Raw genomic sequence first — 12,500 nt, 5'->3', positions numbered from 1 at the left:
CCAACTTTTTTGTCCTCATGAATGTGGTATTTGCCATAGGAATGATGCTCCTGAAGGCTCAACTTGCAGACGTACATGCATTAATTTTCAAAGATAAATAATAATAATAATAATAATAATAATAATGGCTATTTTTACTTCTCTAAGGAAGCCATCTCGGATGCGTCACCGAATTCGACGGCTTAGGAGGGGAGCTAAGCCACGCCCTGAGGGACGCCCTCGACGCTCAGATTCACATGGACGACGACGAGCACTTCACCATGGATTCTGAACACGGCATCAACCTCCTGAAGGTCAGTATGGGCCATTCCCTAAAAAAATTGTGGCCAGTAACTTTTTTCGAAATAAACAAATTCACATGATAGGTATAATTCCCTACGGAATGAAATGGAATGTAAAATTTAGGCCAAAGGCCAAGCGCTGGGACCTGTGAGATCATTCAGCGCTGAAATGGAAATTGAGAGTAAATTGACTGAAAGGTGTAACAAGAGGAAACCTCACAGTTGCACTATGAAACAACTGTTAGGAGAGGGTTGAGGAACGTAAGATGGAAGAAAGAGAATATGAACGGAGGTACAGTAAAAGAAGCGAAAGAAGTTGCAGCTAGGGGCCGAAGGGACGCTGCAAAGAACCTGAAGTAATGCCTACAATGCACCGCGTGAGGTGCACTGGCGGGAATTCTTTTTTTTAAATAGAATTCCCTGGGTTCCGATTCGTTTACTAATCTCAATCGTTACGCCATACCAGGTAGCAGTCCACGAAATCGGACACATCCTGGGGTTGGGGCACGAACTACGAAACTACTCCATCATGTACGCCATCTACGAGAAGATGCTCCCCAACAAGGGGCTGGAAATTGGGTGGGAGGATCGAAAACTGATCCAAGGAATCTACGGGAGCTGCATCGGACGTTTCAACACGGCTCTGGATCTGCTGAGGTGGCGTCCGGACGGATCGCTCTCTTACAACACCTACTTCTTCAGGGACGACCACGTCTGGATGTACGAGAACAGGTGAGCGGGCGCCCTTTCGTTGAAGTACAGAGGCGGGGGAAGTGGCTCTCTCTCTCTCTCTCTCTCTCTCTCTCTCTCTCTCTCTCTCTCTCTCTCTCTCTCTCTCTCTCTCTCTCTCATATACATATAATTTATATTTTATATATATATATATACAAACATTATATATACATGAATACAGATATATGTATATATATATATATATATATATATATATATATATATATATATATATATATATATATATATATATATATATATATATATACTGTGTGTGTATTATAATTATATATAAATTCCCAGTATAATTAATTTCCAAGGTAAGAAGTAAGTGTCTTTTCTTATTTGCTTGTCATTGTCATCAAATTATTTAACCTTAAAATCGTAAAAATAAATCACAAATACATTATAGTATCTCTTTAAAATTGTTCCTGCAACCAACCGTTACATTCTACATACTACAATGCCGTAGAGACGTACTTAATTCAGCTGTTTAAATATGATTTTTACATACGCTCTTGTTTTTCACTTGACTTATGTGCAGTACAGAATAATACTCACTTCTACAGTTCACGGATGATAGACAGAAGCCATTATTTCCTTTCAGGTACAATAGAACTCGTTTTGGCGATCCTCAGTACATCGAAAACGACTGGCATGGCGTCCCGAACAGTATAGACGCTTACACACACGTCTGGACGGCGACTCGCGATGTCCATTTGTTTTTCAAAGGTCAGTGATACTTTTAAAAAGTGTTTATCTGTTCAGACGGACATATGTTAACACACACACACATGCACAAAAACACAAACATGTCGTGGAATGGGACAAGACTTTGAAAAGCAAAATATGGAAGGCAAATGTTTAATGTTACTTAGACCAAGTGATGCAAAATAACAGAAAAAAAGTATTCTGCAACTTTACACCTGATTATCATAAAACTACTACACCAAAAAATTCTCTCTCTCTCTCTCTCTCTCTCTCTCTCTCTCTCTCTCTCTCTCTCTCTCTCTCTCTCTCAACAATACCATCAACAACTCGAATGTGTTCCAGTTAGTCACACTTGCCGATCTGATAAAAACGTCACACCAAAAAGGTTTTGCTTGAACCCTCTTAATGAGAAGCTGTAAAGGTCATATTACCATTAAATTATTTTTTTTCTCTCTCTCTCTGTCACTAGCAAAACAACTCAGACTATTTAGTGTAATAGTAATGAAAATTTAGGCCTAAGGCCAAGCTCTGGGACCTATGAAGGCATTCAGTGCTAAAAGGGAAATTGAGAGTAAAAGGTTTTAATGGTGTAACAGGAGGAACAGCTCGCAGTTACACTATGAAACGTTTGTTACGAGAGGGTGGAAAGTAAGACGGAAGAAAGGGAATATGAACGGAGGTACAGTACAAGGAATGAAAGGGGTTGCACCTGAATTTCCCTTTCAGCGCTGAATAGCTTCATCATACATCCCAGCGCTTGACCTTTGGCCTAAATTTTATATTCCATTCCATAGCTTGAAGGCGAACATCAACTATCAAATCTTGATCATCTTAAAGTGCTGCCTGTGCATAGTCAATCACGTACAGGAGCATGGTATAAGACCGGCTAAACTCAAGTCATAAATTTTGCTAGAGTTCAGTTACAAACCCTTGGCTTAACATTTTAGTACGTGTCCTTTCTGAATCTTTTTTTCAACGCTAGTAAACTCTTCGTATCGATTTCGAATAGACCAGATAACTGCAGCAAGAGACGGATTATAAGCATGTTGTATTGTGCCGTCCTCAAGGCCAACAAGCAGCCACTAAAGACTGTAAACAATCGAGGTCACAGAACACCCCCCTTAGGACATCAAACTTGATAGGCCACGGCTTAATGAAAGTATCAACAACGGCATTTCTCTCCCAGTACAGTAGTAAGTGGCTGATTAGAAAAAATAAGAACAAATCTTAAAACATTCATTTATTTTTATACATTTATCTAATCTACTTCTCTTAGCATACCCACACCACTGTAATAAATACAAAAATATGTATTTAAACAAAGCAAGTCTTTTGTTCATTATACTCCAAATTTTCAATCACAAGATTACTCTATCTTCTCGAGTTGTGACAGTAATATAGTTGCGGTCTATTCATTCACCCCCAAAATACAAGTAAACAGCCAATGAATGAATCCTTATGGTAAGTCCGCATGACAGTAAAAAAAAAATAAATAAAAAATGCGCCGAAGTTTCCTCGGCGCAATCGAATTTTCTCTACAGCCGCTACAGTGTATAATCAAGGCCACCGTAAATGGATCTATCCTTCGGTGGTCTTGGTATAATACTGTATGAGCCGCGGCCAATGAAACTTTAACCACGGCCCAGTGGTGGCATATCCTATATCGCTGCCAAAGCACGATTATGGCAAACTTTAACCTTAAAATAAAATAAAAACTACTGAGGCTACAGGGCTGCAATTTGGTATGTTTGATGATTGGTGGGTGGATGATCAACATACCAATTTGCAGCCCTCTAGCCTCAGTAGTTTTTAAGATCTGAGGCCGGACAAAAAGTGTGGACGGACAGACAAAGCCGGCACACTAGTTTTCTTTTACAGAAACTAAAAAAAAAAGTCTTATACACGTCAGTAACTTAGAGGACGCACACCACAAATAGTCTGAATAAAAGTCAACGACTTAATTGTAGTCTCAACCACAGCTATAAACGATCATCCAGAGATTCGTTATCTCTTAGGGTCGCCGACTTGTTTTCAACCTGTTTTTGTTACGGATGCTATAAGTTACCGACGTGTGTTCAACAAATGTTTTACAGTAGTGCGGAAGCACCCTTAAAGGTTAAAAGCTACTGACTTTATGACCCTTATTATTATCAGTATATTCGTAAACAGTTCAGAATTACCAGGTTCACCAAATACCAGGTCAGTCTAATTACCGCCGAGCTCAAAATATTAAACAAATTATTTCTATATGCAATGGGTGATTCCGACAATTTAATCAATGAAAATAAACCCGTGGACGCAAAAAAAAAATAAAAATTGCTTCTCCTTTTCATAAAGAATCCTTAAGTACAGTGTCACCATACACTCTCAACCACAGACACAGTTGGGTGAGTGGGTTCCGTTTTCAGCTAGCACTCTGCTGGCGCGAGTTCGGATCTCCGACCGGCCAATGAAGAATAAGAGGAATTTATTTATGGTGACAGAAATTCATTTCTCGCTATAATGTGGTTCGAATTCCACAATAAGCTGTAGGTCCCGTTGCTAGGTAATCAGTTGGTTCTTAGCCACGTAAAATAAATCCAATCCTTCGGGCCAGCCATAGGAGAGCTGTTAATCAGCTCAGTGGTCTGGTTAAACTAAGGTATACTTTTCAACCACAGACACAAAGCAAGGTCAGGTAATCAATAAAAACAGTGTTATTTTACTTCAGTTCATCCTCATAATTCACTTAATACACAGTTACTAATTTATCCCTGACCACTCATTTCCCATGTCATAAATCCTGTGATTAATGAAGACTAACAGACTTTCAAAAAACACTACCTTGCGGAACACTATAAACTTGACAGGCCTACAATAGGCTTATTTGAAAAATCATCAACATACAAAAACACCACCCCAGTAACTTGCAAGGCTGTGGAAAAGATCAATTACCACCCATTTCAGGGACCGCGAGTCATCGTTTTTCTCAAATGTCTTTCAAAATTATTATTTGATCGAAACGGTACTTTGACACAGTGTACAAGACACCTCCCGCTAATTTTTGGTAATATAGTGCATTGTCAAATTGTTTTAGTTACGGCGTTTACTCTTGACTTACATGGTGTTGCCAAGCATCGCCTATCTATGCATTCGAACGTCCTTTATCCCCATCCCGTTTCTCCTTCCCCCTTCCCCTGCTCATCCCTCCCTAAACCCACTATCCTGGCCTCCCCATCTCCGCCCCAACTTTCCTGTCTATGGGGGATAGTGGACATTCGATTGCGTAAATCAATCTTGCTGACTTATGCGACTTTGCCTTTGAAAGTCAAGAGTAAACGTCTTAAGTATACCTTAGTTTTACCAGACCACTGAGCTGATTAACAGCTCTCCTAGGGCTGGCCCGAAGGATTAGACTTATTTTACGTGGCTAAGAACCAACTGGTTACTTAGCAACGGGACCTACAGCTTATTGTGGAATCCGAACCACATTATAGCGAGAAATGAATTTCTATCACCAGAAATAAATTCCTCTAACTCTTCATCAGCCGGCCCGGGGAATTGAACTCCGGCCCATCGAGTGACAGTCTGAAGCTCAACCGACTCCGCCAAAGAAGGGCTAGTAAACGTCTTACCTGACACCATTTGACAATGCACTATATTGCCAAAAATTAGCCGGAGGTGTCTCGTACACTGTCAAAGTACCATTTCGATCAAATAATTAGTTTGAAAGATATTTGAGAAAAACGATGACTCGCGGTCCCAGAAATGGGTAGTAGGCCTATATATCACTTGGATGAAATTCGTTGGATAAAAAGGCATCGCAAATACTGTTGTCAATACATACACTGGCTCTATGAAACATAATTGCATGCAGGCTTAAAAAAGCATTGGTGCAAGGGCTTACCAACCAATTTGACAACAATATGACAAATGGAAAGATGGTAACTGAGATACAAACAGCTGTTCACTGACGTTAAGGTTTTCGGGGTTTCTGTAACTTAGTACGAGCACTGAGTTGAGTTGAGCTGAATATAGAATTTAGGCCAAAGACCAAGCACTGGGACCTATGAGGTCACTTAGCGTTGAAACAAAAATTAACGGTAAAAGGTGTAACAGGAGGAAAACCTCGCAGTTGCACTATGAATCAATTATTAGGAGAGACTGGAAAGTAAGATGGAAAAAAAGAGGCAATGAAAGGAGGTACAGTAAAAGGAACGAAAGAGGTTGCAGCTAGGAGCCGAAGGCACGCTGCAAAGAACCTTAAGTAATGCCTACAGTGCACCGCATGAGGTTCTTTATTTAATGCAAAAACGTAAAAAGCAGTTTATTCTGAAGAATCATTACCAAAGGTCGAAGACAGAGCTTCGAAACTGGAAACACAATGACACCATGTTCAGGAAATGTGAGTTTCAAAGAGCAACATATATCAATTCACTCCCTCTCTTGGTTCACCAAATGTAAAAAGTCTTCTCAGCAATGCTCCTCCAAGCCCCACCCCCCACCTCTCTCTCTCTCTCTCTCTCTCTCTCTCTCTCTCTCTCTCTCTCTCTCTCTCTCTCTCTCTCTCTTACAGGAAAAATTACACAGGCCCAGGAAGAAAACAAAGGGATGGATTGCAATGCATTCTTTTTTTTTTTTTTGTTACATCTTTGTCCTTATGAATCACGAATTTATCATCAATATGAATCATACATTTTCCATCCATATGAGTCGTGAATTTATCATCTATATGGATCACGAATTTATCATCCATGTGTATAGTGAATTTATCAGCCATATGAATTGTGAATGTATCATCCATATGAATCGCGAATGTATCATCTATATGAATCGTGAGCTTACCATCCATATGAATCATGAATTTATCATAATTGCTCCAGCAATTTATAAATATTCTATTACCACTGTGTACTCAGCAACGACAAAAATCATTAAACAGCACAAGAAACTATCCTGTCCCGCTATGTTGTTTATTATGACTAGCATTTTATTTTATTTTCTTTCGGGGAGAGGTAATTCTATCGTCTCCTAAGAACATCGCGACAATAATGTCATCCGAGCAACAAGTTTGGGTTACCGTGATTCCCGGAGCACTTAATCTTTTTATATAGATTTATCTGTAGGCATTTTATCTTGATACAATGCTCACATAAACATAAACAAACAGCGCCTCTTTCTGCATAACAGTCACACACATCTGCACACAAACGCAAGCGCAAATACATGCTGGAAAAAGTATGTGTGAAGTGTTTAATATTTTCATTTCCTTACAAAACAATAAAAAGGTAATTACGTAATTCAGAGGTCAATGCAAGATTCTCTGCGGATCAAAACAAAAAAATTAACATTTCCCAATAATATTAGTTTTAACATTCGATTCTGAATCACTGCGAACAACGCTCTAGATCTACGACGAAATTTTTACTAATGTTTTTAATTTTGGCAAAAGCTTCTTTACTACTCTCTCTCTCTCTCTCTCTCTCTCTCTCTCTCTCTCTCTCTCTCTCTCTCTCTCTCTCTCTCTCTCTCTCTTCTGCTAGGCTTAGCTTCTGTTAAGATAAAAAAAGATTAATAACATTTCCACGTTCCGCTCCTTCCTCCTCCTCACGGAAACATAAATAATTCGTCCTCATCTTACGATATTTAAGTGCAATTTTAAACTGTTTCCTTATCCAATTTTTGGACATCACGGCGCATACCTTTGACATTACAGAATCAAAGGAGAAAGGTACGGTTAAAAACATATAACGACTGGAGCACCTCTTTGGCGACAATAAACTTCTGTCAACTAATCACATTCCGATTGGTTGGTTTAGTCAGAACTTTAGACTAAGCGAGCCTCAGACCAAAACCGTCCCTTTGTGGTAAGGTGTAGAAGGGAGTGAGACGCTGGTGTGGGCATCCGTACTTTACCCACCAACAGATTAATCATTCCTCATATTGAAACTTGTATGAAATAAAGGGAGTAACGTGAAATTTCCAAGGCTTGTGAGGGGGGGGAGGGAAACAGTCATATGGACGTGCAATTGTGATGACTGCTGGTATCTAGAGGGAATGCTGGACAACGTATGATGTGCCATCAAGCATTCTAAATACGTTTTATTTTTCGTGCTGATTATAATTATTAGTCTGCACCTGTCTCTTTGAGTGAGGGACAATTAGGCCGTATTATTTTCGGCCGTGAACCTGTTAGGCCGTCACAACTTTAGGCCATATGACGTTTAGGCCGTTAGACATAGCGGAAGCTCCTTGGGACGCCGTGTTTAGTTTTTCGGGGATCAAAGTATTATATACACCCATTTCGGCCGTTTGCCAGTTTGGATGTTACGTCCTCAATGACTTACGGCCAAAACGAAGGACCCGTCTCTTTTGGGGCTCCTGTCACCAACTTCTAAGCTTAGTCAAGTCCTTAATTAGAAAACAAAACAGCAAGCTGGTCTGGACTGTTTACGATGTCATTTTAGTTTACTCGCTTCCTACGCCACTAAACTAGCCAGACCTCTGCCTCGTATTTTAATCCAGTTAAGACTCGAATTCTCTTCGTAAATAAACAAATCATTCTTATCTCTTACATATATTTCTTATTAAAACATTATAATGACTAGTTTGTTTTGAACAACAGCCGTTCCTAAATTACTTTTGTTCCACAAAAAAATTTATGCCTATTCTAATGCCTTCCAAAAATCTTGTTCTGAATATGACTTTGAAGTATGTGATACTACAACGTGGCTTGCAAAAAAACTAGAACACACTGAAATACTCTCACAAGGGTTTTTATTCCTGCACAGTCTATATAGTCGTACTTAAACACATGAAGTATATCCACATACGTCTATATTCATGTACAGTATACAGTTGCATGTATTTTCCTTAGATGGTGTGTGTGTGTATATGCATAAATACACACACACACACACACACACACATATATATATATATATATATATATATATATATATATATATATATATATATATATATATATATATATATATATATATATATATATATATATATATATATATAGAGAGAGAGAGAGAGAGAGAGAGAGAGAGAGAGAGAGAGAGAGAGAGAGAGAGAGAGACTCTAACATCACACACAATTATCTTGAACAAATCTACGATAACAGCACTAGCTCATTAGCCTTGCAAAATATCACCCCTAGAAGTAGCCAGCGTGCCATAAATTTAAACCGGACACCTGGACCACAAAATTCCCCTAAAGTATAAACGTAACACGAGAGGCCATGGGCATCATCTGGGATGATCCAATATTCAAAACAAAAATAAAATGTCAGAGCAGCTGAGTGCAGAGAAACGTCGCGCGCGTTACAGAAAGCGAAAATATGATAGCCACAGACATGACGCACAGCTGTGGCTGGTGATTTGTGTCCAGTCTTTCATTAAGAGATCTGTAACTTTGGTTTTCCAAAATTCGAGTTCTGTTTGGTCTTGTGAATTATATCAATTAGGTGGAATTAATGTTAGTGATTGTTTCTGTACGCCTACGAGATTTCGCGTTTGCAAAAATATGCAAAATTACTAAAAACCAAATTTCCTTCATAAAAGTCGACACCACTCACTCATTCACTCTCAAACTTCTAGACCAAGGATGAACCCACGTGCAAAGTCTTCCACTTAAACAGAAGCATTACAATAATCCGTTTTGTCTTCGAAAGCATTCAGGCGCTTCCTTGACATTTAGATTCTTCAACACTTCTGCCATTTCATTAAGCAAGCACTTTATAAGTCTGCCTCTTCTTACTCCAGTGGCTTCACCACTTTCCCTCTCAAATCCTCCCTAAGCGATCAAACCAACACTATGTAGGCTACTCTGTTATGTTCGTTAACAATGCTAATCTTTTTAACATGGACTCGTTATATCTACATGGGTTTGGAATGGAATAAAATAAAGAATTTAGGCCGATGGCCTAGCGCTGGGACCTGTGAGGTCATTCAGCGCTGAAACGGAAATTGACAGTAAAAGTTTGAAAGGTATAACAGGAGGAAAATCTCGCAGTTGTACTATGAATCAATTGTTAGCAGAGGGTGGAGAGTAAGACACAAGGGAATATGAAAGAAGGTACAGTAAAAGGAACAAAAGGGGTTTCAGCTAGGGGCCGAAGGCACGCGGCAAAGAACCTTAAGTAATGCCTACAGTGCACTGCGTGAGGTACACTGACGGCCCTACCCCTCTACATGGGTTTGACTCCCACCAAGAAAGGAAAGTTCTTGTTCAATATCCTTGTTTCCTATCTGGATTCCAGGACTTGTGATAAGCATTCCCACATGTGTGAGGAAATCCAGAAATTAACAGGCCACAGAGGCACTTAAAAAAAAAACACACACACACACACACACACACACACACACACACACACACATATATATATATATATATAAAGGTAACAATATATACATGTCAATCACAGTAGTGGAATGAATTAGGGGATTCATGTCAAACAGGTGGCACTCTCTAACCAAAATAAAAATATATATTATATATATAAAATGGGTAACGATAATGTAAATCACAGTAGTCCTCGGAATGAATTTGGGGATTCATACCAAACAGGTGGAAATCAAACCAAAATAAAAAGAAACAATCATACACAAATAAATAGCGTTAGCATTATTATTCTAGTGTCAAGATACTGTCTAGATACTTTTTATTAAATATGATGGCCATCTGCTCACGGACAACTCACGCTGCATATTTGTACGTACAACGTAACTTTACGTAAATAAAAAGGATTCATTACTAACATACTTCAAGAATTGTACGTATACCTAATTATTTAATAAAATACAGCAAATAAAATTTTAGTACGGGAGTTTTCCATTTAATTTTACTCAAATTCATAAAAAAAAATTTAATCGTTTCAACTTGTCGCGTTTGTCACACCATATGTGGCATGCGACAACAGCAGCAGCAGCTGGCCCACGGGCCGTCATTATGCCGCGGTTTGTAATATCATTCCGTTCCTTCTGTCTACTACGTATGTCTGTCATATCAATGTCCTTCGCCTTGACCGAGGTTCGGTCAATTCTACGTCTATTTGATTAGTCTTCTCATCTACAGGTGTTCCTGGCACTTCTACAGGTGTTCGTGGGAGTCATGTCTAATTTCAATTAAGAATCTGAGTATTTATGAAATATGTATGGCTCTTATCAAGTGTTTTTGCATCCGTCAGTTACAATACATGTCCTTAACATTTGGAGTATCTCGTCTTGTGCAAGTGTTTACATCCCGTCTAATTCTTACAGGTGTTCATAAAAGTGGCTGGAGACATTTCATTCGTGTTCTTAGTACTGTACTGTATTGGTGTTCATATTCTATTTTCTTAAACGAATGAATATTTCTCATGTTTTATTACATATAAAACCCCGTAGGGAGGTAGTGCCGTCAGTGCAGCTCATGCGGTGCACTGTAGGCATTACTTAAGGTTCTTTGCAGCGTCCCTTCGGCCCCTAGCTGCGACTCCTTTCGATCCTTTTGCTGTACCTCCTTTCATGCTCTCTTGCTTCCATCCTGCTTTCTACCCTCTCCTAACAATTTATTCATAGTGCAACTGCGAGGTTTTCCTCTTGTTACACCTTTCAAACCTTTTACTGTCAATTTCCATTTCAGCTCTGAATGACCTCATAGGTCACAAGTGCTTGACCTTTGGCCTAAATTTTATATTCAGCTCTATTTCATATGAATGTCTAAAATTCCTCACTGCGGATTTTCTGAATAGCTTATGCCATACTCTAAACACGTATGCATTTGCCTGTCTTATCCGTAAAGCTTAGTGAGTCTGATGGGTATTCTGCCTTTCCAGTTTGTTCAAAATACTAACAATTACCTACTGATATAAACGTCATGACATTAATGTAGACTGTGAACTCGACACTATGGTTTTGTAACAGATGTCTGTAATGTTCATTCCGTAAAACGTGTCATACACACGTTGGCAATTTATCGCATATATTTCACAAACAGATTGAAAACAAGTGGAGAACGAACCTTTGGCAAATGCTGGATACCCCTATGTTAGCACTGGTTAGGACTACAAGTCGTTGACTTGTATTCAACATGTCAGTGATGTGTGTGTGCAATGATGTGGCGACATGTGTTTATTATAGTTTACTGTAGTGTCGACGCACCATAGGAGATACTTTCGTCTTCTCCAGGTGAATTCTATAGGCCTAGGTGTGATCCCTCTCAGGGGTAAAGTACATTACGTCCGTGATGCTCAAATGACTTGTGCTTTCCAGAATTAAGCTATTCAGACTAACATGATATTCTCTTAAACCCTTTCCCTTCGGCAGGAGAGTTCTACTACGTATTTGACCCAGCGACAAGCAGCGTCATCACAGGCTACCCTAGGCGGATCGCGCAGGACTTCCACGGGCCCCCAACTTCTAAGAACCGTAACCCAAAGGCCATCCCGAATAACATAGACACGGTCTACTTCGACAAAAGGGACGAAAACCTCTATTTCTTCAAGGGGAAGAAGGTATGGATTGTTCAAACCCTTTATATTCTGATATTTAATTACCATAATCAATAATTAATACTTTCTAAAGAATGGAAAAAATCGAAATGATGATTGTTCTTCTAAAAGTTTTATGGCAAAATTATTATTTTTTAATTCATGAAATGAAAAATTTGGAAAATTTTTTATACAACTTTTATCACAGCAAATGATAAAATACTAGTCTGAAAAAAAAACCACTGGAATTCAACTAAAATTCATGCAATGGACTATACTTGCTGTTTCGACTCCTACTATTTACTAATAGGGTACAA

General features: G+C 39.0%; 2 protein-coding genes across 11 annotated transcripts in view; one reads left to right on the top strand and one right to left on the bottom strand.

Moving 5' to 3' along the window:
• LOC136829497 (matrix metalloproteinase-21-like) overlaps nucleotides 1-12,500 on the top strand; it is a 101,766-nt gene that overhangs the window by 82,158 nt on the left and 7,108 nt on the right. For both annotated transcript variants that reach the window (XM_067088266.1, XM_067088265.1), the window contains exons 7-10: nucleotides 148-293; nucleotides 748-1,013; nucleotides 1,621-1,745; nucleotides 12,020-12,207. In XM_067088266.1, coding sequence (XP_066944367.1) covers nucleotides 148-293; nucleotides 748-1,013; nucleotides 1,621-1,745; nucleotides 12,020-12,207 — 725 coding nt within the window. The remainder of the gene's footprint in view (nucleotides 1-147; nucleotides 294-747; nucleotides 1,014-1,620; nucleotides 1,746-12,019; nucleotides 12,208-12,500) is intronic.
• LOC136829498 (protein split ends-like) overlaps nucleotides 1-12,500 on the bottom strand; it is a 162,355-nt gene that overhangs the window by 146,899 nt on the left and 2,956 nt on the right. The window lies entirely within an intron of this gene.

The sequence above is a fragment of the Macrobrachium rosenbergii genome, chromosome 44 (genome assembly GCF_040412425.1).
Source record: "Macrobrachium rosenbergii isolate ZJJX-2024 chromosome 44, ASM4041242v1, whole genome shotgun sequence".
Lineage (NCBI taxonomy): Eukaryota > Metazoa > Arthropoda > Malacostraca > Decapoda > Palaemonidae > Macrobrachium > Macrobrachium rosenbergii.
This window is presented reverse-complemented; position numbering and strand designations above follow the sequence as displayed.